The sequence below is a fragment of the Coregonus lavaretus genome, assembly GCF_964263955.1.
Source record: "Coregonus lavaretus genome assembly, chromosome: 31".
NCBI classification, from domain to species: Eukaryota; Metazoa; Chordata; class Actinopteri; order Salmoniformes; family Salmonidae; genus Coregonus; species Coregonus lavaretus.
The window spans coordinates 15575729-15603551 of NC_140018.1; the positions used below are offsets into that span (position 1 = coordinate 15575729).

Here is a 27823-nt window from a genome sequence, read left to right on the forward strand (position 1 = left end):
ATGTACTCCAGGTTACGGTGGTCAGTCAAAATGAGAAAAGGGTGTTGAGCCCCCTCAAGCCAATGCCTCCACACCTTTAGGGCCTGTACCACGGCTAACAGCTCCCTGTCCCCTACGTCATAATTTCGCTCCGCCGGGCTGAGCTTTTTGGAGTAAAAAGCACAGGGGCGGAGTTTAGGTGGCGTGCCGGACCGTTGCGAAAGTACGGCCCCAATACCGGCCTCTGACGCGTCAACCTCTACCTGAAATGGTAAAGAGGGATCCGGATGCGCCAGCACCGGAGCCGAAGTAAACAGGTCCTTCAGTCTCCCAAAAGCCCTGTCCGCCTCGGCTGACCACTGCAGACGCACGGGACCCCCCTTCAACAGAGACGTTATGGGAGCTGCCACCTGTCCAAAACCCCGGATAAACCTCCGGTAGTAATTTGCAAACCCCAAAAACTGCTGCACCTCTTTAACAGTGGTTGGAGTTTGCCAATTACGCACGGCTGACACACGGTCTACCTCCATCTTCACCCCTGACGCAGACAACTGATAACCCAAAAAGGAGATCGACTCCTGGAAAAACAGACATTTCTCTGCCTTGACATACAGGTCGTGCTCCAACAGCCTCCTCAACACTCGACGCACCAGGGCTACATGCTCGGCTCGGGTGGAAGAGTACACAAGTATGTCATCAATGTACACGACCACACCCTGCCCCTGCATGTCCCTGAAAATCTCATCTACGAAGGATTGGAAGACTGAAGGAGCGTTCATCAACCCGTATGGCATGACGAGATACTCATAATGACCTGAGGTGGTACTAAATGCTGTCTTCCATTCATCGCCCCCTCTAATGCGCACCAAGTTGTATGCGCTCCTGAGATCTAGTTTTGTGAAGAAACGCGCCCCGTGCAATGACTCAGTCATAGTCGCAATCAGCGGGAGTGGATAACTGTATTTCACCGTGATCTGATTGAGACTACGGTAATCAATGCACGGGCGCAAACCTCCATCCTTCTTCTTCACAAAAAAGAAGCTTGAGGACGCAGGGGAAGTGGATGGCCGTATGTATCCTTGTCTCAGAGATTCAGCTATGTAAGTCTCCATAGCTCTCTTCTCCTCCTGAGACAGAGGATACACATGGCTCCGTGGAAGCGCTGCTCCTGCCTGGAGGTCTATCGCACAATCTCCCTGCCTATGGGGAGGCAACTGCGTCGCCCTCGATTTACTGAACACGATTGCCAAATCCTCATACTCGGGGGGAATGTGCAGTGCGGGCACCTGGTTTGGACTCTCCACCGAGGTCGCCCCCACGGAAACACCTAGACATCGCCCCACACACTGGGCAGACCACTCCTTAAGAGCCCTCTCTTGCCACGAAATAGACAGATTATGGGTAATCAACCAGGGGAGCCCCAACACCACCGGATACGCAGGAGAGTCAATCAGATATAGCTGAATAGTTTCCTCATGACCCCCCTGCGTCCTCATCCTAAGTGGCGCAGTGACCTCCCTAATCAACCCCGATCCCAAGGGACGGCTGTCTAAAGCATGGACAGGAAATGGGGCATCGACCGGAAGAAGGGGAATCCCTAGTTTTAAACAAAAATGTCGATCAACAAAATTCCCAGCTGCGCCTGAATCGACTAGTGCCTTATGCTGGGAATGAGGTGCAACCTGTGGAAAATGTACAGGTAAACAGACGTGCACAACAGAGAGCTCTGGGTAAGTGGGACGCCTACTCACCTGGAATGACTCCCCAGTGCGTGGCCTGTCGTCCTCTCCCCTAGGAGACCCTCCCCAGCACCGAGCCGCAGTGTGCCCTCCACGGCCACAGTTGGTGCAGGGAACAGCCCCCCTTGGGCTCCTCCGCCTCCTCTCTCTAGCGCCAGCACCTCCGAGCTCCATAGGGCTCGGCTCGGAGGTGCTGGAGGGTGGAATGGAAGACCCCTACTCGGTGCGTCCGCGGGTAGCCAGCAGGGTGTCAAGCCGGATGGACATGTCCACCAGCTGGTCGAAGGTAAGATGGGAATCCCTGCAGGCCAACTCTCGACGGACGTCCTCCCGTAGACTACATCGGTAGTGGTCGATGAGGGCCCGCTCATTCCACCCTGCATCCGCTGCTAGAGTCCGGAACTCCAGGGCGAACTCCTGTGCGCTCCTCGTCTCCTGTCGAAGGTGGAACAGACGCTCCCCCGCCGCCTTCCCCTCTGGTGGATGGTCGAACACGGCCCTGAAGCGGCGGGAGAACTCCGCGTAGGTGATGGTGGCGGCGTCTATTCCCCTCCATTCGGCGTTAGCCCACTCTAACGCCTTGCCGGTGAGACAGGAGATGAGGGCGGAGACGCTCTCGTATCCCGAGGGCGCCGGGTGTATGGTGGCCAGGTAGAGTTCCACCTGCAGGAGGAACCCCTGACATCCGGCTGCGGTACCATCATATGCCCTCGGGAGCGAGAGCCGAATACCGCTGAGTTCCGGTGCTGGAAGAGGAGGACTGGTCGATGTTGATGGTAAGGTGTGCGGAGGTGTGGGCACCTCTCTGGTGACCAAACGGTGCAGAGTGTTCGCCACCTCGTTCATGGCGGCCTCAAGTCGCCAGATCATGGTGTCTTGATGGCTGATCCGTTCCTCCAGCGACTTGGGTGCCGCCGCTGCTTCTGCTGACTCCATAGTGGTGTGTTATTCTGTCACAACGGCTGATATAGATGTGGTGAAGGAGTCAAACGCAGACACAGAAGCTCAGTCCAATACTTTACTGAACACTACCAAAAATATACAAAACACTGGCCTCAAAACAAACAAGAGGCGGACGATGCGCAACAATGCGCAAAAGGCTAGTATTCCAAGGTGCACGAAAACAGTACAGTGCGACGACAGGGAAAACAACAAACAAACAACGAGCCGACCTGATGACAGGCGAACAATAACACACAACACAAAACTAACCAAACGGGAAACTTATAGAGGACATAATCAACTAAACAGGACACAGGTGTACACAATCAGACAAAACCAACAGACAGCGAAAACATCAAACGGTGATAGCTAGTACTCCGGGGACGACGACCGCCGAAGCCTGCCCGAACAAGGAGGAGGAGCAGCCTCGGCCGAAACCGTGACATGTTCAGAGAACTTTAGGTTAAGAAAACTTTCAATAAAAACCACAAGAAACTTTAGTCATGTTCAGAGAACGTTCTAAGAATGTTATCTAAAAACACATTACAATTCTCAAAACATTAAGAAAACTTTCCATTAAAACCACTGGCATGCTAGCTCCATCCTGGTGGTGCAGTGGACTAATTAGTAGACTAATTAGAGAACAGAAGATTATAGGTTTGAATATTACATTTGACATTTTAGTCATTTAGGAGACGCTCTTATCCAGAGCGACTTACAGTTAGTGAGTGCATACATTTTTCATACTGTTGTAAGAATATTACTGATGCTGTGTCACAATAAATAAATACAATTGTTTGCATGATTAATGCCTAAGGAAATTAATTTCCATGTGTCCTATCTGTGCTTGGAGTTCAAAAAAGTTTACCCCAAATAAGCTAGCAGTGTTATTAAAAGTATTATTGAAACATTTAGTGTAAGTTCTAAGGAAGTTATTAAAAACCTCCAAATAACCAATAATTTCTGTTCTCAGACCGTTAATTAAACCTCCAAGGAAAACTTTCAAGGAACCAGAGTAAAACAATCTCAGAACCTCCCTGTAAGCTAAAAATAAATTTTCCCAGAACAGGCAACATTTTCACTTCTGTTCTAGGAACATTTAAAAAACGTTCAGTTTTACCGGTCAGGAAACGTATGGCTTCGTTCCCACAACCAATGTGAAACCAAAAACATACGTTCCCACAACTTCCAATTAACCAAATGTGCTAGCTGGGTAAAAACTTTACATTTAGATTTACATTTTAGTAATTTAGCAGACGCTCTAATTCAGAGCGACTTACAGTTAGCGAGTGCATACATTTTCATACTTTACCCTGGATTTATGTACATAAACCATATATCTGGTACTTCCCTGAATATAGCTCCATTCTTGTGTATTTTATTCCTCTTGTGTTAGGTCTACTATTTTTAGTGCATCGTTGGGAAGGGCTCATAAGCAAGCATTTCACGGTAAAGTCTACACCCGTTGTATTCGGCGCATGTGACAAATACCATTTCATTAGATGTTTGTTTTTTTACAGCTACATAATATCCGGAGTAGACTAGCTCCTCATCGCAGTGCATGGGATACTGATGCTTGTAGCATGCATGTCACATTTAAGGACCCAAGCCATGGGTTTAGCCTAAAAACAATTAGAATTGTAGCTGAATGTTTTTTCCCATCGAGTTTATGTGTCTTTTGGCACTGTATGGAACTCGACATCCTTTTGTAAAATAAACACAGTTGCTGCCGATCTGTTCCTTTGCTTTCAAGCTTCCTACTTGCTGAGGCAATCTTACTACATCCCATCCCAATTTTCACATTTTGATATAGGCCTATAGCGCAGCAAAGTCTAGCCTACATTTTGGGTGAATGTGTTATTATCTATTAGCAGTTCAATCAATGCATCGGTTAGTTAGGATAAATAACAAACACTGATTGATTCGAATGGTTCCTTCCATTCCCCGCCAGGCTTAGGTTTTATTGTTGAGTGGCACGTGGGCGCGCGCCTGCTCGCGTCCCCGCTGTTCCTCTCTTTACCAACACGCTGCTTGCGTAGTGTCTCAAACTCTACCGGTTTCTCTCATCTCACGGGTTCCGCGTCGCTCTCCAGTCGGCAGTTAACATCAACAACCCGCTATTTCATCAGAATCATAATGAGGCTTTCTACACTTCGCAATGCCTGCCGCAATGTACCGATCCCATCCGTACACCAACCTCGTACGGGAGTCAAGGTGTTCGGTTTGGCGAAGAGATCTCTACGGCTGGGTCATTCCAGCAACAGCCAGTTGCTTTTCCGGGCTGCTAGTTCCATAAGCGGCCCAACCTCCGCGGAAGCAGCGCTCACGTTCGGAAAGCAACCAAAGAAAACGGATGGACCGGGATACGAAAATACTATCAGGTAACGTTAAACAATGCTTTTCAATATATTTCAGTCGTAAATTATTTTTACCATTCGTAACATGAACGAATGGCCAACTCACTTATTTCTGAATGTAGCCAGCTAACGCGTTAGCTAGTTGTGCCAGCTAGCATCTTATTCGATGAATACAGCGAACATCCACGCTACTTGTAATGTTGTATTTCATGGGATGTAGCCAGTTTAATTAATTAAAGTTGCTACAGTAGCTCGTCTTCCTGATTAGGCTTGTAGCCAACGTAACTTCCCACGTGTGATCGGCATCTTTTAAGGAGTTGTTAACTAACAACCACCACCCAGCTGATGTAACTTTCCACTGTTTCACACACGTGGAATTGCAGCATATTGTAACTGATAAATTACAACGTTTCCGGTAAAGGCTACAAACAAATGTTCCACAATTCATTGTTTACATGATGGTTGCCATATTTTTTATATTTATATTTTTTATTTCAACTTTATTTAACCAGGTAAGCCAGTTGAGAACAAGTTCTCATTTACAACTGCGACCTGGCCAAGATAAAGCAAAGCAGTGCGATAAAAACAACACAGAGTTACATATGGGGTAAAAAAAAAACATAAAGTCAAAAATACAACAGAAAATATATATACAGTGTGTGCAAATGTAGCAAGTTATGGAGGTAAGGCAATAAATAGGCTATAGTGCAAAATAATTACAATAGTATTAACACTGGAATGCTAGATGTGCAAGAGATTATGTGCAAATAGAGATACTGGGGTGCAAAAGAGCAAAATAAATAACAATATAGGGATGAGGTAGTTGGGTGGGCTAATTTCAGATGGGCTGTGTACAGGTGCAGTGATCGGTAAGGTGCTCTGACAACTGATGCTTAAAGTTAGTGAGGGAGATAAAGAGTCTCCAGCTTCAGAGATTTTTGCAATTCGTTCCAGTCATTGGCAGCAGAGAACTGGAAGGAATGGCGGCCAAAGGAGGTGTTGTACAAGGAGGTCAGTGTACATTCTCCATTCCCCATTGCTGGCTTTGACTCCACCTACAGTAGTAGGCTACTTGCCACAGATCACAAAGTCCCCACACACACTGTCAGGAAAAGTGTAGTTAATTTTTTACTAATAATATGATCACAAGTATCATTTCACAAAATATTTGCATATGTTGTTTTTCTTTTGTTGTTCAATCCCTTTATTTGATTGATCAAACTGTCACTGTAGCCACCAATACATTCTAGAACAATCTAGATGTACACCTCCTGTCCTTGTAAACATGATATCTGACTACAATCCAATCACGACGCCACCCCTCACGACGCCAGGACAGCGGAGTAACTCACCACCTTCCGGAGACATTTGAAACCCCACCTCTTTAAGGAATACCTGGGATAGGATAAAGTAATCCTTCTCCCCCCCCCCCAAAAAAAAATTTGTAAAGTGATTATCCCACTGGCTATAGGGTGAACGCACCAATTGGTGAGTCGCTCTGGATAAGAGCGTCTGCTAAATGACGTAAATGTGCCCTTGAGCAAGGCACTTAACCCTAATTGCTCCTGTAAGTCGCTCTGGATAAGAGCGTCTGCTAAATGACTAAAATGTAATGTAAATGTAATAATGGTAGAGCTTTGTCATGCCAAGGATTCTCTTTTGTTTTCGGCTGCTTTCTCCATAGCTTGCCCATAGGGCTAAATGTGAAAATATGTGGTCTTCAGTGTGGATGAGTGGGTTTTTCTGACTCTGGCTTCTCTTGCAGGGAGAATGTTCGAAGGACCAAAGAGGAGATGGTGGCTTTGCAGAGGGGCCACCCTGCACTCAAACCTATGCTGGCTATCATACAGGTAAACAGGCATTAGCCTACCATCTGCAGCTCACTGTGGCCTTAAATTACTTCTGCCTCTATTCTGTGCTGTCAATGTGCTTGTCAGTTGGGGTGGGCTGGGTATTGATGGGTTATTCTAGGGTCTCCTGTGATTTTGTTTTATTGAACCTTTTGGTGTGTGTCTGTGTTGCTCACTGCTTTGTATTCTTGTCTCAAAGGCAGATGAGGATGACAGTTTACTGGAAATCAACAAGAAGATGGCTGGAAAGGTACATTAAGTCATTCTGTCTACATCTCTTTATCTTTAAAAATGTTTTACTATTACGCTACTCTCTCTGTAGAAGTAAAGTTATCTGTTGGTGTTTTCCCACTGTTAATTTCCCAGAATCCCTCTTTCCATAGATTGGCCTGAACATGACTCAGATCTGCTTGCCCAGAGAATGCACTGAAGATGAGGTGAGTCAAACAAGCCAATACCTACTACACAAATTCCCACCACAATCCAACAACACTCACTGTGATTGGACACCAAGTCATTGGCTGTTGCCTTCTTCCCACCCTTCCCTGCAAGTCAAATCCTGCCTGACATTTCACTTTACTGTTTGTTTGTCTGTGTGAGTGTGTCTGTTTGTGTGTATCAGGTGAATGCATCTGCATATCTTGTTCTTCCATTGCCTCTCTAATGAGTCAAGCCACACAGTCTCTCTCAATTATCAATATGTATTGGACATAATGTAATGGATCTCCCCCGAATACTAGATAGAGTTGTTGTGGAAAATTGTCGAATTTCTTTTAACACAGTACCTTAAGGAGGTTCCTTCCTTCTCAGCTGTGGACCTGGGAATCACCTTTTTCCAAAGTAGGGTGATGATCCTGGTCCTGTGTGTATTAGGGGAATGGAGTGGCGCAGTGCTAGCTGTGCCACTAGAGATCCTGGTTCGAATCCAGGCTCTGTCGTAGCCGGCCGCGACCGGGAGACCCATGGGGCGGCGCACAATTGGCCCAGCGTCATCCAGGGGAGGGGAGGGAATGGCCGGCAGGGATGTAGCTCAGTTGGTAGAACATGGCGTTTGCAACGCCAGGATTGTGGGTTCGATTCCCACGGGGGGGCAGTATGAAAAAATACATGTATGCACTAACTGTAAGTCGCTCTGGATAAGAGCGTCTGCTAAATGACTAAAATGTAAATATATGGCCACGGCCTCAGGAGCCTTCTGAGGTGTCTGCTGCTCTACTTTCACTCTGTCCTCAGTGCATGTGTTTTCTCCTTCTCTCTCCCTCCATGTTTCTTTACCTCTACCAACCCACTCACTTTCCAGGGGCAGCTGAGGCCACTATCTGTTGCCTGAGTGGTTGACCTCTCACATCAAGAGTGCACACTTTTAGACATCAACGGCCACATTCTTGCTAGTTTACCTTTATTATTTAACTCAAGTCATTTCTCCCTCCCAATTCCACCCCACTCTCTTTCTCCTTATCCCGCTCACCGACACCCTCCCTCTTTCTTTGTGTAGATTATAGAGGAGGTGTTGAAGCTGAATGAGGATCCCAAGGTGCATGGTGTGTACCTCCACCTACCCCCTGCCTCACTCACCAGCCGGGTTCTCAACACACTCAAACCAGAGAAGGACGTGGACGGGTAATGCATTCATTCCTTCATTACAAACACAGCTCAGCGTACTATATATAACAACATGTTCATACAATGTTTTAATTAGTGTAATTACAGCATTACTACACAGGTATCAGAGCTTTACCATTAATTAATATGTTGAAGCCTATCCCTTTCTGTCCTGAGTTTGTGTGCCTCTTGCCCTGTGGAGTTTAAATGCATTTGCTGCCATGCTGCCTTGAATTTGGTCCAAATCAGAATGTGCTGCAGGACATTAACAGCACGTCAGAGAGACAGTACTGTGGGCTATTGTAGAGCAACTAAAACATGACCCAAAGACAGGAAATGACAGAGAAACATTCTCTATTATAGGACTACAGCAGTTGCCTTAGAAAGATGGACAACATTTTTCATCTTAAATCACTGTTGGGCCATTGAGCATTGTTAGGTACATAGCCTTTGTTGGATTATACAGTTACTACTACTAACACCATCACACAAATGCTGTGCCATGGATTATAATTGTACATAAAACACATTTGATCTATACTGTAGCCTTAGTTACTCAGTCATAACGCACCATATGAGGACTGTTATAAAACCACCTAGCCAGCCTACTGCCAACGCTACATTAGCAATGGCTACTACTTGTGCTGTACCCTAATTTATGTCTGTGTGTGTCCTGACTCTACTGTACTTTAGTGTGTCAGACCTGAACGTGGGGAGGCTGGTGCGAGGAGACATGAGCCAGGGCTTCACCCCCCCACTGGCCAATGCTGTCATGGAGCTGCTGGCCAGACATGGTGAGCAGGGGTCAGGGTTAATGGTTAAAGGTGAGGTAAATATGGGCCATAGTGACCTGTGTGTCACACTACTACTTAAACTGGATTGGAGTCATTCTGAGTATACCAGCAATGGAGACCACTCTGTGTAACTTAAGTCATGCAGCTAGATTAATTCATCACTGCTAAGCCTAGCATGTACGTACTATATGTGATGCAAATCTCAAATATTTTTTGTGTTCAAATTGTAATGTATGGATTGGATTACTACCCAGTTGAAATAGCTTTGCTATTAGCTTAGCTTTGGGAATAATATTATATCCGCATATGGATACAATCCAATGAAAACGAGGACACCAAACTATATCACCATAAAAAAACACTGGACTACTGAATACTCACACTATTATGGAACTCCAGGAGGGACTATTCTAGGAATATGAGAAATGTAGATTGTAATGTTGAATAAAAACATACTGTATTTATCTTATACCATGTTGTCCTGTTTCCGTAGACACCCCTATGGCGGGGAGGACAGTGTTGGTGGTGGGGGGTGAAGGACCCCTCGGGGTGGCCCTGCAATGCCTTATGCAGAGAAGAGGTATGGTGGTCCTCAACAGCCAGAGGAGCTCTGAGGGTCTACAGAAACTGGTATGTACACAGAGACGCACGCACACATTCACGTTTACAAGGTACACTTACAAAATGTGTTTCAATAGACACTTTGTGTTTTGACCACTCGGTGGCAGTGTAGCTCTAATTGAGGCAATACCCTGACACGTGAGGTGTTTGATTGCTGTCATGCCATGATTAGACTGACAGAGAGCTTCGAAGACCTGCAGAGATTAAAGTCAAACCCATCTGCATCTATTACCCTGTACCTGAACTACTGAAGGATGTAATTTGAACATGTAAACTAGTTTACTCTCACACGTTTGCTCACTTCCTTAATTTTTGTCTCTGTCCCCTCTTTCTCATTCTCTCCTCCTCTCCATCTCTTCTTCTCTCTCTCTCTCCTTCCCCAGGTGATGCAGGTGGACGCTGTGATCCTGTTGGGTGCGGCGCATACGGATGTCCCTCCCACATGGCTGAGACCTGGGGCTGCAGTCATCCACTGTGGCTCTGCTCTTATGACAGGTAGGACTGACCGGTGTCAATCGGGTGGAACATTGTCATCATAGGGACATTACAGAACTGCTTGGTCACAATATACTATGCTTTTAATTAATTAATTCACTGCTGGATAGATGTTGTATTATACAGTGCATTCGGAAAGTATTCAGACCCCTTGACTTTTTTCACATTTTGTTACGTTACAGCCATATTAATTTTAATGGTAGGTTTATTTGTGTGAGACAGAATAACAACAATAAAATCCAGAAAAACGCATGTCAAAAATGTTGTCAATTGATTTACATTTTAATGAGGGAAATAAGTATTTGACCCCTCTGCAAAACATGACTTAGTACTTGGTGGCAAAACCCTTGTTGGCAATCACAGAGGTCAGACGTTTCTTGTAGTTGGCCACCAGGTTTGCACACATCTCAGGAGGGATTTTGTCCCACTCCTCTTTGCAGATCTTCTCCAAGTCATTAAGGTTTCGAGGCTGATGTTTGGCAACTCGAACCTTCAGCTCCCTCCACAGATTTTCTATGTGATTAAGGTCTGGAGACTGGCTAGGCCACTCCAGGACCTTAATGTGCTTCTTCTTGAGCAACTCCTTTGTTGCCTTGGCCGTGTGTTTTGGGTCATTGTAATGTTGGAATACCCATCCACGACCCATTTTCAATGCCCTGGCTGAGGGAAGGAGGTTCTCACCCAAGATTTGACGGTACATGGCCCAGTCCATCGTCCCTTTGATGCGGTGAAGTTGTCCTGTCCCGTTAGCAGAAAAACACCCCCAAAGCATAATGTTTCCACCTCCATGTTTGACAGTGGGGATGGGGTTCTTGAGGTCATAGGCAGCATTCCTCCTCCTCCAAACACGGTGAGTTGAGTTGATGCCAAAGAGCTCGATTTTGGTCTCATCTGAACACAACACTTTCACCCAGTTCTCCTCTGAATCATTCAGATGTTCATTGGCAAACTTCAGACGGCCCTGTATATGTGCTTTCTTGAGCAGGGGGACCTTGCGGGCGCTGCAGGATTTCAGTCCTTCACGGCGTAGTGTGTTACCAATTGCATTTTATTGCAGACCTATACATGCTTTGTAAGTAGGAAAACCTGCAAAATCGGCAGTGTGTCAAATACTTGTTCTCCCCACTGTATGTGCTTTCTTGAGCAGGTGGACCTTGCGGGGGCTGCAGGATTCCAGTCCTTCACGGCGTAGTGTGTTACCAATTGTTTTCTTGGTGACTATGGTCCCAGCTGCCTTGAGATCATTGACAAGATCCTCCTGTGTAGTTCTGGACTGATCCCTCACCGTTCTCATGATCATTGCAACTCCACAAGGTCAGATCTTGCATGGAGCCCCAGGCCGAGGGAGATTGACAGTTCTTTTGTGTTTCTTCCATTTGCGAATAATCGCACCAACTGTTGTCACCTTCTCACCAAGCTGCTTGGCGATGGTCTTGTAGCCCATTCCAGCCTTGTGTAGGTCTACAATCTTGTCCCTGACATCCTTGGTGAGCTCTTTGGTCTTGGCCATGGTGGAGAGTTTGGAATCTGATTGATTGCTTCTGTGGACAGGTGTCTTTTATACAGGTAACAAGCTGAGATTAGGAGCACTCCATTTAAGAGTGTGCTCCTAATCTCAGCTCGTTATCTGTATAAAAGACACCTGGGAGCCAGAAATCTTTCTGATTGATTGGGGGTCAAATACTTATTTCCCTCATTAAAATGCAAATCAATTTATAACATTTTTGACATGCGTTTTTCTGGATTTTTTTGTTGTTATTCTGTCTCTCACTGTTCAAATAAACCTACCATTAAAATGATAGACTGATCATTTCTTTGTCAGTGGGCAAACGTACAAAATCAGCAGGGGATCAAATACTTTTTTCCCTCATTGTGTATATATATTTTTTTCTTCTCATCAATCTACACACGATACCCCGTAATGACAAAGCAAAAACAGGTTTTTAGATTTCCCCCCAAATGTATAAAAAAAACCCCCAGGAAATATTACATTTACATAAGTATTCAGACCCTTTACTCAGTACTTTGTTGAAGCACCTTTGGCAGCGATTACAGCCTCGAGTCTTCTTGGGTATGACGCTACAAGCTTGGCACACCTGTATTTGGGGAGTTTCTCCCATTCTCCTCTGCAGATCTTCTCAAGCTCTGTCAGGTTGGATGGGGAGCGTCGCTGTACAGCTATTTTCAAGTCTCTCCAGAGATGTTAGATCGGGTTCAAGTCCGGGCTCTGGCTGGGCCATTCAAGGACATCTTGTCCCGAAGCCACTCCTGCGTTGTCTTGGCTGTGTTCTTAGGATCATTGTCATGATGGAAGGTGAACCTTCACCCCAGTCTGAGGTCCTGAGCGTTTTCATCAAGGATCTCTCTGTACTTTGCTCCGTTCATCTTTCCCTCGATCCTGACTAGTCTCCCAGTCACCGCCGCTGAAAAACATCCCCACAGCATAATGCTGCCACCACCATGCTTCACCGTGGGGATGGTGCCAGGTTTCCTCCAGACGTGACGCTTGGCATTCAGGCCGAAGAGTTCAATCTTGGTTTCATCAGAGCAGAGAATCTTGTTTCTCATGGTCTGAGAATCCTTTAGGTGCCTTGTGGCAAACTCCAAGCGGGCTGTCATGTGCCTTTTACTTAGTAGTGGTTTCCGTCTGGCCACTGTACCATAAAGGTCTGATTGGTGGAGCGCTGCAGAGATGGTTGTCCTTCTGGAAGGTTTTCCCATCTCCACAGAGGAACTCTGGAGCGCTTTCAGAGTGACCATCGGGTTCTTGGTCACCTCCCTGACCAAGGCCTTTCTCCCCTGATTGCTCAGTTTGGCCGGACGGCCAGCTCTAGGAAGAGTCTTGGTGGTTCCAAACGTCTTCCATTTAAAAGTGATGGAGGCCACTGTGTTCTTGGGGATCTTCAAGGCTGCAGAAATGTTTTGGTACCTTTCCCCAGATCTGTGCCTCGACACAATCCTGTCTCGGAGCTCTACGGACAATTCCTTCAACCTCATGGCTTGGTTTTTGCTCTGACATGCACTGTCAACTATGGGACCTTTATATAGACAGGTGTGTGCCTTTCCAAATCATGTCCAATCAATTGAATTTACCACAGGTGGACTCCAGTCAAGTTATCTCATAGCAAGTCTCTGAATACTTATGTAAATAAGTTATTTCTGTTTTGTAATTTTTTTTTATACATTTGGAGAAATTTCTAGAAGCCTGTTTTCGCATTGTCATTATTTGTATTCTTTATTATTTTTTTATTTTGCCTTTTATTTAACTAGGCAAGTCAGTTAAGAACAAATTCTTATTTACAATGACGGCCAAACCCGGACAATGGTGGGCCAATTGTGCGCCGCCCAATGGGACTCCCAATCACGGCCGGATTGTGATACAGCCTGGAATCTAACCAAGGTCTGTAGTGACGCCTCTAGCACTGAGATGCAGTGCCTTAGTCCGCTGCGCCACTCGGGAGCCCGGGGTATTGTGGGTAGATTGATGAGGGAAAAAATAATTGAATCCATTTTAAAATAAGGCTGTAACGTAACAAAAAGGGGAAGGGGTCTGAATACTTTCCGAATGCGCTGTAGATAGATATTCAGTATACAACTGTTATAATTGAGTTGTAATAACATTGGATGTCTGTCTCAGAAGATCAGGGAGTGGAGATGTCTTCATTGTCTGGAGTGGGACCCCTCACAGCAGCCTTCCGGATGCAGAACGTGGTGCGAAGCAGCAGTCGCTGGGCCCAGGAGCAACAGTACAGACCCTGGACGCTCCGCAGCCTCAAGCTGCAGCCCCTGTCACCTGTACCCAGGTAAGAATCAGGAAGTACCCTTGTTGCTGGGCTACCTGGGTCAAGCCAGGAACTAACCACATCCCTCTATACAAAACACAAAGCTCCCATTTGGGCAACCTTTGAATGATGCTGAGAGAGGCAACATCTCTTCTTGCCTTGACAAACCTCAGATCATGCACTCTCTGAGTCTCAAGTGTATGAGATCTCACAAAAGGACTTCTCTCAGTATTGTAAGTGATGTTTAGATAATATTTTATTATAAGGTCTGTGGTAACTTGTCCACCCATCTGTCCACAGTGACATAGAGATCTCCCGTGCCCAGGCCCCTAAGCCTGTGGACCAGCTGGCTCAAGAGATAGGCCTGCTGAAGGAAGAGACTGAGGCCTATGGCAGGACCAAGGCTAAGGTCCGCCTCTCACTCCTGGATCGCCTCAGAGAACAGCCTGATGGGAAATATGTGTTGGTGGCTGGGTGAGTCTGTCCGTCCGTCTGGGCAAGGAATTTATTCTAATTAGAATTTCACCCCTTTGCACATTTGTGTTTCAACCCCCCCGATTCCATCTCTCTATTCTCGCTACACTGCTCACAGAAATGTGTTCACTATTAGTTTTACTACGAATGCCTGGGAACTAGGTTGTGTTTGGGTTTCCTCTTGTCAAATTCTACGAGAGAGAGTGAGCTGCCAATAGGTTTTTTCTTTTAGATGGCGAAACGGAGAGAAATATACATTTTTTTTTCTTCCTTGGAGATGGATAGGGGTCAGGAGACCGTGGAGCCTTGTCTCATATCTGTCAGGGCCCCTGGCGGTTGGGGCCCACCCCTCTTTGAAGGGTGTGTGAACGTTGTTGCGCTGACATATCAGGCCCCACTGCCTCCTTTCATGTGTCTGTCTGGGGAATGCACTGCCGCCATTCGCCCAACCCCCTGGCAGCAGCACACACACACAGATTCAAATGAGCTAAACACTCTTTTTGTCTCCAACCCACTACCACAAGCATACACACACACTCTCCCACACACTCTGTCACATAAACACATACAGTACATTCAGAAAGTATTCACACCCCTTGACTTTTTCCACGTTTTGTTGTGTTGCAGCCTGAATTTAAAATTGATAACATTTAGGTTTTGTGTCACTGGCCTACACACAATACCCCTTAATGTCAAAGTGGAAATATGTTTAGAGGAATGTTTACAAATTAATTAAAAATGAAAAGCTGAAATGTCTTGAGTCAATAAATATGAAACCCATTTGTTATGGCAAGCCTAAATAAGTTTAGGTGTACATATGTGCTTAAGTCACATAATAAGTTCCAAGGACTCACTCTGTGTGCAATAACCGTGTTTAACATGATTTCTGAAAGACTACCTCTGTACCCCACACATACAATTATCTTTAAGGTCCCTCAGATGAGCAGTGAATTTCAACACAGATTCAACCACAAAGACCAGGGAGGTTTTCCAATGCCTCGCAAAGAAGGGCACCTATTGGTAGATGGGTATTATTTCTTTCGAAAGCAGACATTGAATATCCCTTTGAGCATGGTGAAGTTATTAATTACACTTTGGATGGTGTATCAATACACCCAGTCACTACTAAGATACAGGCGTCTTTCCTAACTCAGTTGCCGGAGAGGAAGGAAACCACTCAGGGATTTCACCATGAGGCCTATGGTGACTTTAAAACAGTTAAAGTTTAATGGCTGTGATAGGAGAAAACTGAGGATGGATCAACCACATTGTAGTTACTTCACAATACTAACCTAATTGACAGTGAGAAAAGAAGGAAGCCTGTACAGAATAAAAATATGCCAAAACATGCATCCTATTTCCAATAAGGCACTAAAGTAAAACTGCAAGAAATGTGGCTAAGAAATTACCTTTATGGCCTGAATACAAAGCTTTCTTTTTTGGGGGCAAATCCAACACATCACTGAGTACCACTCTTCATGTATTCAAGCAGGGTGGGGGCTGCATGATGTTATGGATATGCTTGTCATCGGCAAGAACTACAGAGTTTAATTATTTTTTTTATGTTTTAAGATACAAATAAACGAAATATAGGTAAGTACACGCAAAATCCTAGTGGAATACCTGGTTCAGTCTGCTTTCCACCAGACACTGGGAGAAAAATGCACCTTTCAGCAGGACAATAACCTAAAACACAAGGCCAAATATACACTGGAGTTGCTCACCAAGATGACATTGAATGTTCCTGAGTGGCCTAGTTACAGTGTTGACTTAAATTGGCTTGAAAATCTATGGCAAGACTTGAAAATGGCTGTCTAGTACATTTACATTTTAGTCATTTAGCAGACGCTCTTATCCAGAGCGACTTACAGGAGCAATTAGGGTTAAGTGCCTTGCTCAAGGGCACATCGCCAGATTTTTCACCTAGTCTGCTCGGGGATTAGAACCAGCGACCTTTCGGTTACTGGCACAACGCTCTTAACCACTAAGCTACCTGCCGCCCCTAATGTAATGATCAACAACTAACTTGAAGAATTTAAAAAAGAATGTGCAAATATTCTACAATCCAGGCTTGCAAAGCTCTTAGAGACTTACCCAGAAAGACACAGCTATAATTGCTGCCAAAGTTGATTCTAACTTGTATTGACTCGGGGTGTGAATACTTATGTAAGTAAGGTATTTCATTTTCAATGAATTTGCAAACATTTCTACTAACATGTTTTCACTTTGTCAAAATGGGTTATTGTGTGTAGATGGGTGAGAGAGGAAAAAAGTCAATTTAATCCATTCTGAATTCAGGCTGTAACACAACAATGTGGAATAAGTCAAGGGGTAGGAATACTTTCTGAAGGCACTGTATACACACACACACTGATTCACTATCTGGCTCTTACTTCCCTCCGTCTAAAACACACATACACACACCCTCCCTCTCCTTAAGAGGCCGTCTTTGTTCCCTGCGGGCCCCTGGAGGCGAGGGGCCTCAATCAATTGTTGTCAGAAAAAGAGAGCGTGTCCACCAGATAGGGAGAGAGAAAGTGCCTCTTTAGCTTTCCTCTTTTCCTACCTCTTACAACAAACTGAGCAACATTGGGTTAAAAGACGGATTGCATTTTAAAGCACTTTTTAATAGGTCTCACAGGGTTCTCACTTTATATTTGGTTTATTCAGCTCTGTAATGTCCAGCGAGACACCAATTGGTCACATGAATTAGTCCAATTGGACTAATGAATCGGGTTGCCATGGATACAGGCTAAATGTGGTTAGGGCTGTGAGATCAGATGCTGCTGATTAGACTATAGCACGAGTGGACCAGTAACCTACACATTAGATGAGACCAATGCACTCCCTCATTATATAACTATACTCAGCACAAATACATCTCTATTAGTGTGTGTACGTTTGTCTTAATGTTATCTATTTTCTCTCCCACACCAGTATCACTCCCACCCCCCTAGGGGAGGGTAAGAGCACGGTGGTCATTGGCCTGGTCCAGGCTCTCTCAGCCCACCTCAAGCTTAACTCCTTCGCCTGCCTCAGACAGCCCTCTCAGGGGCCCACCTTCGGGGTCAAAGGTCAGAGAGGGAAGATCTATACTCCTATCTACCTTAGAGAAAGCATATCTATGCTAATATAGCCATCTGCTCCTTATGAGGGGAATGGGAAGGGAATGTTGTCTGTGTGAAGCTAATTGCTAACATCTTTGTTCAGATTGTAAGGGGTTGGAGATGGGGTAGTTTACTAAAAGTCCACAGCTCAGCAGTACTCCTGTCTCCCTCTGGCCTGTTGTCTCGCTCTCACTGTGTGTGTTGCCTGTGTGTTCCCCTAGGGGGCGCCGCGGGAGGGGGATATGCCCAGGTCATCCCAATGGAGGAGGTAAGACACACACAGGCAGCTCTCAGCTGGACCCACGGCTTCAAAGGGGCTACACACACGCCAACGTTTAACTATACACACACACCAACACGTGCACACTCACATACACACCCTGGCGCTGTAGCATAACATTCTCTGTGACTAAAGCGTGCGTGAAGAAGGGAGGGTGAGAGCTGGAGGGAACGAGGGAGGGAGGGAGGGAGGCAGACTTCAAGGGCATAGAGACAGACACTTCAGACAAGGCGCTTCAGCCTCCTAGCCTCCCTGCCTTCAACACAAACACCAGCACCTTTGAACTCCCCCCTCTTCTCTCGCTTTCTCTCCTCAATACTCCAGTGGCTGTTAAATGGATCTTTAAACTACATGATGGAGTCTGTTGGACTGTAAGGGCACTGTCTGTGTTGTGATCTATGTGTGTCGTAGTGTAGTCACAGAGGTGGGGGTCCAGTCAACTACAGGGCAACATGAGTTCATAGTCACAGTATGAGACACAACATATAGCCTGATTGAAATGATGTATAACTCTCCCTCTTGGTTTTCTATGAAACTATACTCTGGTCAATGAAATTCAGTAAATTTAGTTTTGACTTATTCCTTATGTTTTTAGTGGAGTCTGTTATTTTATCTCTGAACGATTTCGGTTTTGAATCTGATTTTCACTTGCTTGCTCTCTCTCTGTCTTTTTTTTCTCTGTCAGTTCAACCTCCATTTGACAGGTGATATTCATGCCATCACTGCAGCCAATAACCTTGTGGCCGCTGCCATTGATGCCCGGATACTGCACGAGGCCACCCAAACAGACAAGGTGACTGTGATGTCACAATGCAGAGTGATTCTGGCATCACAATGGAGAGCTATTATGACATCAGAATGCAGAGTGGTTCTAAAAATGATATTGACATCACAATGTAAATCATTCCAGTATATTCCCAGTCGGTATTAGATAGAACGTTGCAACTAACTCAATTTTCTTGTCTACTATAATAAAACTAAATTTAAGAAAAGTACATGTCTAAAGGTTACTTTTCAACATCGCCTGTTCCCGAGCGTTTTCACTACTTAGAAAAATGTGATATTGTATGCCCCTTTTCATTACGGTGCTAGCAGCCAAGTGAGTGGTAGCTAGCTACCGACCGGAACACTAGTGAGGTCACAATGATGTCACAGGACCCATTTTTAACTTCCAGATTATGTATGAATTATGACATCACCACTTGATATATTCTCTGACTGTTACATCTCTCTCCAGGCTCTGTACAGCAGACTGGTCCCCTCAGTGAACGGAGTCAGGCGCTTCTCTCCCATACAGATCGCAAGGCTGCGTGTAAGTCCACCCAATTCACTGCCTAACGTCTTATGTACTGGCTATTGTTCAGTTACCTCGCCCAGTTATGTCCCCAAGACCTCCACTAGGTTGCCTCAGTGAGCTGATATACTGGTAGTCCAACATCCCGTCATAGGACCTCTCACTCTGCAGCCCTATCCCCTCAACATCACCACACGCTCATCTGTTTAGATTACAGCTAGAGTATTATAGGACTCTATGGTTTACCATAGGACTTTTATGGGAGTGTTGATAGCAGAGCGGCTTAGTGTTAAGCCATAACAAACAAACAGATAGGAGGGGGTGATGGAGGCGTGGGGTCCTCCGCGAACCAGCACACAGCCTACAGTCTGAGACACAAATGCACAACTTGAGGAAGAGTTGAGAAGTTCAGGAGGATGTGAAATATGAATCAGTTTGAAGATATGGAGTGGGAGTGGAAGAGGGAGGGAGAGCGAAAGAGTGGAAGAACTGAGGGAAAAGTACTGGAGGAGTCTCTTAAGAATTGTCTAATGAAGGGAATCTAGGACCAGACTTAAATAAAAGATCAGCCTATCTTCCGCAAGAAATTCCATTATTTGGTATTTTGTTGATGGTGGTGGAAAAAGTGTTCAATTGGTTTGAGATCTGGTGACTGAGACACGCACACCCTTTAAACCCACTATGCTCCTTTGAGACCCCTCTTTCAAAGTCACTGAGATCTCTTCTTCTAACCATGGTAGCCAAAATAATGGGCAACTGGGAATTTTTATACATGACCCTAAGCATGATGGGATGTTAATTGCTTAATTAACTCAGGAACCACACCTGTGTGGAAGCACCTGCTTTCAATATACTTTGTATCCCTCATTTACTCAAGGGTTTCCAATATTTTGGTAGTTACCTGTAGTTGGGATAGGTGATATGATAAACATCACAGGGAAATCTAGGATATGAGTTAGATGACAGGTGGTAGACATCAGCCCTATCCTATTATTAAAGACATCTGAGATCGGAAAATAGACATCACAGGGAAATCCTAGGAGTCTCTTGGACCTCCTTGAGCAGTCTTTTTTTATTTTAGCAGGTAAGTTGACTGAGATCACATTCTCAGCAACGACCTTGGGAATAGTTACAGGGGAGAGGAGGGGGGATGAATGAGCCAATTGGAAGCTGGGAATGATTAGGTGGCCATGATGGTATGAGGGCCAGATTGGGAATTTAGCCAGGACACCGGGGTTAACACCCCTACTCTTACGATAAGTGCCATGGGATCTTTAGTGACAACAGAGAGTCAGGACACCCGTTTAATGACGGTGCCCTACACATGGCAATGTCCCCAATCACTACCCTGGGATATTATTATGTTTGTCCAGAGGAAAGAGTGCCTCCTACTGGCCCTCAAACTCCACTTCCAGCAGCATCTGGTCTCCTATCCAGGGACCAACCAGGACCAACCCTGCTTAGATTCAGAGGCAAGCCAGCAGTGGGATGCAGGGTGGTATGCTGCTGGCTTGACCACTGCATGATTCATAAGCTGTTGTTGACATGATCATCTCCCTCTCTCTCTCTCCTGCTCTAGCGTTTGGGCATCAGTGAGATTGACCCCAGTGCTCTCACGCCCCAGGAGGTCAGCTCCTTTGTCCGTCTCGACCTCGACCCCGCCAAGGTCACCTGGCAGAGAGGTAGGACCCTGTCCAATCAGTTATTCCCTCCTCCCATATTCCAGTTTATCATTGGCTGTATCAGGGAGGCCCCCCACATGATTGGTTAATGTGTTGATTTGAGGGGTGGAGCAGGGTTTCCGTTAGCTGGTAATTGTAGATGGCCAATTGTGCTGCTGAGGAGAGAGAGAAAGCGCGAAAGGAGCCTTGGCCTAAAATGAAAGTTGGAGAGTATGCCTATAGTGAAAAGCCTACAAGGCAGGGCTCCAGACTGCGACCATTTAGTCGCCTTTTGTGACCCGTTGACTTGGCTGTGCGAGTAAAAAAATTTTTGGGTCGCATCGTTGCTGGCTCACATTCATTCACCTCACTAAAAACATCACATTTTTTGGGTGGCTAAAACCATGATTTGGTCAAACAGTAAAGTACATTATCCTCATGATTCCTGTCATGAAAGTATCATTAGCCTATTGCTGTCATTTGTTGGGTACGGTAGGCACTAGCCTTAGTTGGTAATTGCTGCGTTATAGCCTGTTCAAAACATTTGTGGAGGTTTTAACAAGTTCACAAGTGTTTTGTTTCATTATTTTTAGCCATTTTCTTTGGCCAAATTAAGTTTTGACTGTAATGTTGTGTTTGCCGCAATATAATATCCTTCTCGTATTTTCCCTATAAACAATGGCTTGACTTACTTTTGATATTACCCTAATAAAGTTTAGAAACTTTTGTGAAGGTGTGGTGTGGCTATTAGCTTATTATACTGCAGGCCTATGATATGAAGGCAGTGCGCACCGGCACTAAAACTGACTCCGACAGTTGAACTTGAGGTGAGGAAGAATGTTATACAGTGAGGGAAAAAAGTATTTGATCCCCTGCTGATTTTGTACGTTTGCCCACTGACAAAGAAATGATCAGTCTATAATTTAATGGTAGGTTTATTTGAACAGTGAGAGACAGAATGACAACAAAAAAAAAACAGAAAAACGCATGTCAAAAATGTTATAAATTGATTTGCAATTTAATGAGGGAAATAAGTATAGATTTCTGGCTCCCAGGTGTCTTTTATACAGGTAACGAGCTGAGATTAGGAGCACACTCTTAAAGGGAGTGCTCCTAATCTCAGCTTGTTACCTGTATAAAAGACACCTGTCCACAGAAGCAATCAATCAATCAGATTCCAAACTCTCCACCATGGCCAAGACCAAAGTGCTCTCCAAGGATGTCAGGGACAAGATTGTTGACCCACACAAGGCTGGAATGGGCTACAAGACCATCGCCAAGCAGCTTGGTGAGAAGGTGACAACAGTTGGTGCGATTATTCGCAAATGGAAGAAACACAAAATAACTGTCAATCTCCCTCGGCCTGGGGCTCCATGCAAGATCTCACCTCGTGGAGTTGCAATGATCATGAGAACGGTGAGGGATCAGTCCAGAACTACACGGGAGGATCTTGTCAATGATCTCAAGGCAGCTGGGACCATAGTCACCAAGAAAACAATTGGTAACACACTACGCCGTGAAGGACTGGAATCCTGCAGCCCCCGCAAGGTCCACCTGCTCAAGAAAGCACATACAGTGGGGAGAACAAGTATTTGACACACTGCCGATTTTGCAGGTTTTCCTACTTACAAAGCATGTATAGGTCTGCAATAAAATGCAAATTAATTACTTAAAAATCATACAATGTGTTTTTCTGGATTTTTGTTTTAGATTCCGTCTCTCACAGTTGAAGTGTACCTATGATAAAAATTACAGACCTCTACATGCTTTGTAAGTAGGAAAACCTGCAAAATCGGCAGTGTATCAAATAATTGTTCTCCTCACTGTATACATGCCCGTCTGAAGTTTGCCAATGAACATCTGAATGATTCAGAGGAGAACTGGGTGAAAGTGTTGTGGTCAGATGAGACCAAAATGGAGCTCTTTGGCATCAACTCAACTCGCCGTGTTTGGAGGAGGAGGAATGCTGCCTATGACCCCAAGAACACCATCCCCACCGTCAAACATGGAGGTGGAAACATTATGCTTTGGGGGTGTTTTTCTGCTAAGGGGACAGGACAACTTCACCGCATCAAAGGGACGATGGACGTGGCCATGTACCGTCAAATCTTGGGTGAGAACCGCCTTCCCTCAGCCAGGGTATTGAAAATGGGTCGTGGATGGGTATTCCAGCATGACAATGACCCAAAACACACGGTCAAGGCAACAAAGGAGTGGCTCAAGAAGAAGCACATTAAGGTCCTGGAGTGGCCTAGCCAGTCTCCAGACCTTAATCCCATAGAAAATCTGTAGAGGGAGCTGAAGGTTCGAGTTGCCAAACGTCAGCCTCGAAACCGTAATGACTTGGAGAAGATCTGCAAAGGGAGTGGGACAAAATCCCTCCTGAGATGTGTGCAAACCTGGTCGCCAAATACAAGAAACCTCTGACCTATGTGATTGCCAACAAGGGTTTTGCCACCAAGTACTAAGTCATGTTTTGCAGAGGGGTCAAATACTTATTTCCCTCATTAAAATGCAAATCAATTGATAACATTTTTGACATGCGTTTTTCTGGATTTTTTGTTGTTATTCTGTCTCTCACTGTTCAAATAAACCTACCATTGAAATTATAGACTGATAATTTCCTTGTCATTCAAGGGTTTTCTTTATTTTTAATATTTTCTACATTGTAGAATAATAGTGAAGACATCAAAACTATCAAATAACACATATGGAATCATGTAGTAACCAAAAAAGTGTTAAACAAATCAAAATATATTTTATATTTGAGGTTCTTCAAATAGCCACCCTTTGCCTTGATGACAGCTTTGCACACTCTTGGCATTCTCTCAACCAGCTTCACCTGGAATGCTTTTCCAACAGTCTTGAAGGAGTGCCCACATATGCTGAGCACTAGTTGGCTGCTTTTCCTTCACTCTGCGGTCCGACTCATCCCAAACCATCTCAATTGGGTTGAGGTCAGGTGATTGTGGAGGCCAGGTCATCTGATGCAGCACTCCATCGCTCTTCTTCTTGGTAAAATAGCCCTTACACAGCCTGGAGGTGTGTAGGGTCATTCACCTGTTGAACAACTCCTGAGTGGCGCAGTGGTCTAAGGCACTGCATCGCAGTGCTAACTGTGCCACTAGAGATCCTGGTTCGAATCCAGGCTCTGTCGCAGCCGGCCGCGACCGGGAGACTCATGGGCGGCGCACAATTGGCCCAGCGTCGTCCAGGGTAGGGGAGGGAATGGCCGGCAGGGATGTAGCTCAGTTGATAGAGCATGGTGTTTGCAACGCCAGGGTTGTGGGTTCGATTCCCACGGGGGGCCAGTATAAAAAAAAAATTGTGTATTCACTAACTGTAAGTCGCTCTGGATAAGAGCGTCTGCTAAATGACGTAAATGTAAAATGTAATGTAAATGAAAAACAAATGATAGTCCCACTAAGCCCAAACCAGATGGGATGGTGTATAGCTGTAGAATGCTGTGGTAGCCATGCTGGTTAAGTTTGCCTTGAATTCTAAATAAATCACATAGTTTCACCAGCAAAGCACCTCCGCACCATAACACCACCTCCTCCATGCTTTACAGTGGGAGCTACACATGTGGAGATCACCCCTCTGTTATGCCTGATGGGGTATTTACTCCACAGGCTCAAAGGGGCACATTGAAGCGTGGGCCTCAGAAGATTAAAAACAGTGTTAGTACATATGCGTGTGTGTCTGTGCACACATCTGTATTTCTGCCAGCCTATGGCTTGTGCACGTCTGTTTTTATTTAATTAAAGCACAGAACGATGTTGGACTCTTGTGATTTCCTGTGGTCTTGGTGGATAGCTAACCACAGAATAACCAATGCTAAACCTCCATTATTAGGCGTTTAGACAAACTGTTGAGTGAGACCTAAGGAACTCCCCCTTAACCTTATCTATTGGCACTTCCAAGTTCTAATGTTCCATTATTTAATTAAAATGTAATCACTCAAGCATATGTTTCCTAGTTCATAAGTTCAAATAAGTTTAGTGAATTGAATAGCCCTACCTTTATCAGTTTATACTATTTCAATGACCTTGGATTACATTTTTAACCTGTGTGTCTTAATTATGTCTGTGAGCACGTAGTTATGTCCAGATTTCCAGTCGGCAAAATTTGTTTTTTATCTTGGCTCGCGCTGGTCATTCAGAGGTCTCTTTAGGTGGTGTGTGTGTCAGTTACAGGCCCATCATACATGTGTTTTAATACTGTTTACTGTCCAAATGGATTTTACAGACCAGGCCAGGGTTGGGTTGTAAAGGACATGACTCAATACTGTGTACCAGGGGGTCACATAGGTTTTAAAGGCTCTCCCTGGTCCATGTTTATGAATGACCGTTAAACTGGCCTCTATCAGATGTTTTCCACATGTCACTGAATCATTATGACGTTTTGAAGGGGCTCAGTATTTTAGAATTGTTTTTATTTTTTTGTGATTAGGTTTTCAAAAATCCTGTAACTTTCCCGGGTTTTCCAGGAATCCTGGTGGGAAGATTCACGTATTTCGTGCCTATTCCATCCTGATTCCAGGAGTCTTTTTGGGAATGTTCCCGGATTGTTCCTGGATTTTTGCAATCTTAAGTGTAATGTATGTATTAGGATACTGTATTTATGGGGATTTTTTCTGTCTTGCAGTGGTTGATACCAATGATCGTTTCCTGAGGAAGATAACTGTAGGACAGGCCAGCACTGAGAAAGGACATGTGCGAGAGGTATGTACAGTATATCTTTAAAATGGCACGTACAGTATATCCATGTGATTATGTGTATGACCTGAGTGATAACTCACTTAATAATAAGATTAATAATATATTTATTTTATATAGCGCTTTTCATTCAAGTAGAATCTCAGTCGCTTAAAGTAAATACATACACTACCGTTCAAAAGTTTGTGATCACTTAGAAATGTCCTTGATTTCGAAAGAAAGGCAATTTTTTGTCCGTTAAAATAGCATCAAATTGATCAGAAATACAGTGTAGACCTTGTTAATGTTGTAAATGGCTATTGTAGCTGGAGACGGCTGATTTTTAATGGAATATCTACATAGGCGTACAGAGGCCCATTATCAGCAACAATCAGTCCTGTGTTCCAATGGCATGTTGTGTTTGCTAATCCAAGTTTATCATTTTAAAAGGCTAATTGATCATTAGAAAACCCTTTTGCAATTATGTTAGCACAGCTGAAAACTGTTTTGCTGATTAAAGAAGCAATGAAACTGGCCTTCTTGAGACTAGTTGAGGATCTGGAGCATCAGCAATTGTGGGTTTGATTAAAGGCTCAAAATGGCCAGAAACAAATAACTTTCTTCTGAAACTCGTCAGTCTATTCTTGTTCTGAGAAATTAAGGCTTCCATGCGAGAAATTGCCAAGAAACTGAAGAGCTGGTACAACGCTGTGTACTACTCACTTCACAGAACAGCTCAAACTGGCTCTAACCAGAATAGAAAGAGGAGTGGGAGGCCCCGGTGCACAACTGAGCAAGAGGACAAAGACATTAGAATGTCTAGTTTGAGAAACAGACGCTTCACAGGTCCTCAACTGGCAGCTTCATTAAACAGTACCCACAAAACACCAGTCTCAACGTCAACAGTGAAGAGACTCCGGGATGCTGACCTTCTAGGCAGAGTTGCAAAGAAAAAGCCATATCTCAGACTGCCTATCTTAATCTTTAATTTTTATTGGCCAGTCTGAGATATGGCTTTTTCTTTGCAACTCTGCCTAGCATCCCGGAGTCGCCTCTTCACTGTTGACGTTGAGACTGGTGTTTTGCAGTATGGTTAATGATACATTGTGTTGGTATGGTTCTTCTGGTTCTCTTTCTTTCTCACACACACACACACAAGGTTATTATAGTTTTGTGTTTTTATATTTGTTTTTATTAGTTATAAGATTTCTATTTTAAATTCAGTTTAGTTTTAGTTAAGTTTTCAGATCTGATTTACTATTTCATTTTTATATTATTTCGTTTTAGTGTTAGGGACAGAAAGTAGCCTATGCGTGGGAGGCTAGGTGCCATTTATGTGTTGTATAGTTTGGGTTTTTTGGGATCACTCCTTGCCACTGTGGGGCAGTAATGCATAAGGCAGGGGTATTCAACGTCGGGGTCGTGACCCCTAGTGGGGAATTGCAGCGGGGTCGCCAAAATTGTGTAGTTAAATTTGGGGTGGGGTTGCCAGAAATTCGTGCTAAATAAATGGAATCCCTGGTGAAAGCTTGAATACCATAGGCTGAGGTAGACTCAGCGAGATGTCGTAGATGCATGAAGTAATCCGTAGTAGTAGTTTTGGTCCCGTAGCTACCATGTTGTAGCAGCGTAAAGCGCACCTGTGCACATGCGCAGATACTCTGTGTGACTGTGTGAGAGCAAAAACTCACTCATCTCAATCTGCGGTGCTGCTCGTCGCAACGTTATCTCACTGAGTCTTTACATCATTAAGTCAATCTCAATGTGACCCGCCAGATTCAGAAGCTTGAAAAAAAGCTGTAAAACCCCATTAGATTTTTGACCAAAATTCTATAAAAAGGCTAAAACTGAATATAATTCATGATGCTTTTTATTTTATTTGAGTTAGTTTTGGAATCAAAGATAATAGTTTCAGTATATTTAAAGTTTTTCAAACGGGTTTGTTAATTATTTTAAGTTTACTAAAAAAAAATGTCATTCGTTTACTCTAATAACCTTGACACACACACACACACACAGATAAACAACAGCCCTTCCTTCCATTGTTTCCCTATCACTCTGACTCAATAAGGCTTTTGGAAAACTAGGCCACATCCATGAAACATCGCTCTCTCTGCACGTGTGTTTACAAAAATGTATATTGCCTAAT

General features: G+C 44.5%; 1 protein-coding gene across 2 annotated transcripts in view; it reads left to right on the top strand.

Annotated features, from left to right (window-relative positions):
- The first annotated feature begins 4645 nt into the window (after positions 1-4645).
- Positions 4646-27823, top strand: part of mthfd1l (methylenetetrahydrofolate dehydrogenase (NADP+ dependent) 1 like) — a 76338-nt gene continuing 53160 nt past the window's right edge. Inside the window, exons 1-16 of one of the 2 annotated variants that reach the window (XM_084149551.1) lie at positions 4646-5041; positions 6783-6867; positions 7067-7117; positions 7251-7304; positions 8363-8487; positions 9163-9263; positions 9757-9893; positions 10268-10379; positions 14017-14182; positions 14462-14635; positions 17573-17709; positions 17964-18010; positions 18708-18815; positions 19260-19334; positions 20896-20998; positions 25625-25701. In XM_084149551.1, coding sequence (XP_084005677.1) covers positions 4797-5041; positions 6783-6867; positions 7067-7117; positions 7251-7304; positions 8363-8487; positions 9163-9263; positions 9757-9893; positions 10268-10379; positions 14017-14182; positions 14462-14635; positions 17573-17709; positions 17964-18010; positions 18708-18815; positions 19260-19334; positions 20896-20998; positions 25625-25701 — 1797 coding nt within the window. In that variant the 5' untranslated portion in view covers positions 4646-4796. The remainder of the gene's footprint in view (positions 5042-6782; positions 6868-7066; positions 7118-7250; positions 7305-8362; positions 8488-9162; positions 9264-9756; positions 9894-10267; positions 10380-14016; positions 14183-14461; positions 14636-17572; positions 17710-17963; positions 18011-18707; positions 18816-19259; positions 19335-20895; positions 20999-25624; positions 25702-27823) is intronic. The other variant, XM_084149552.1, reaches the window with a different exon arrangement.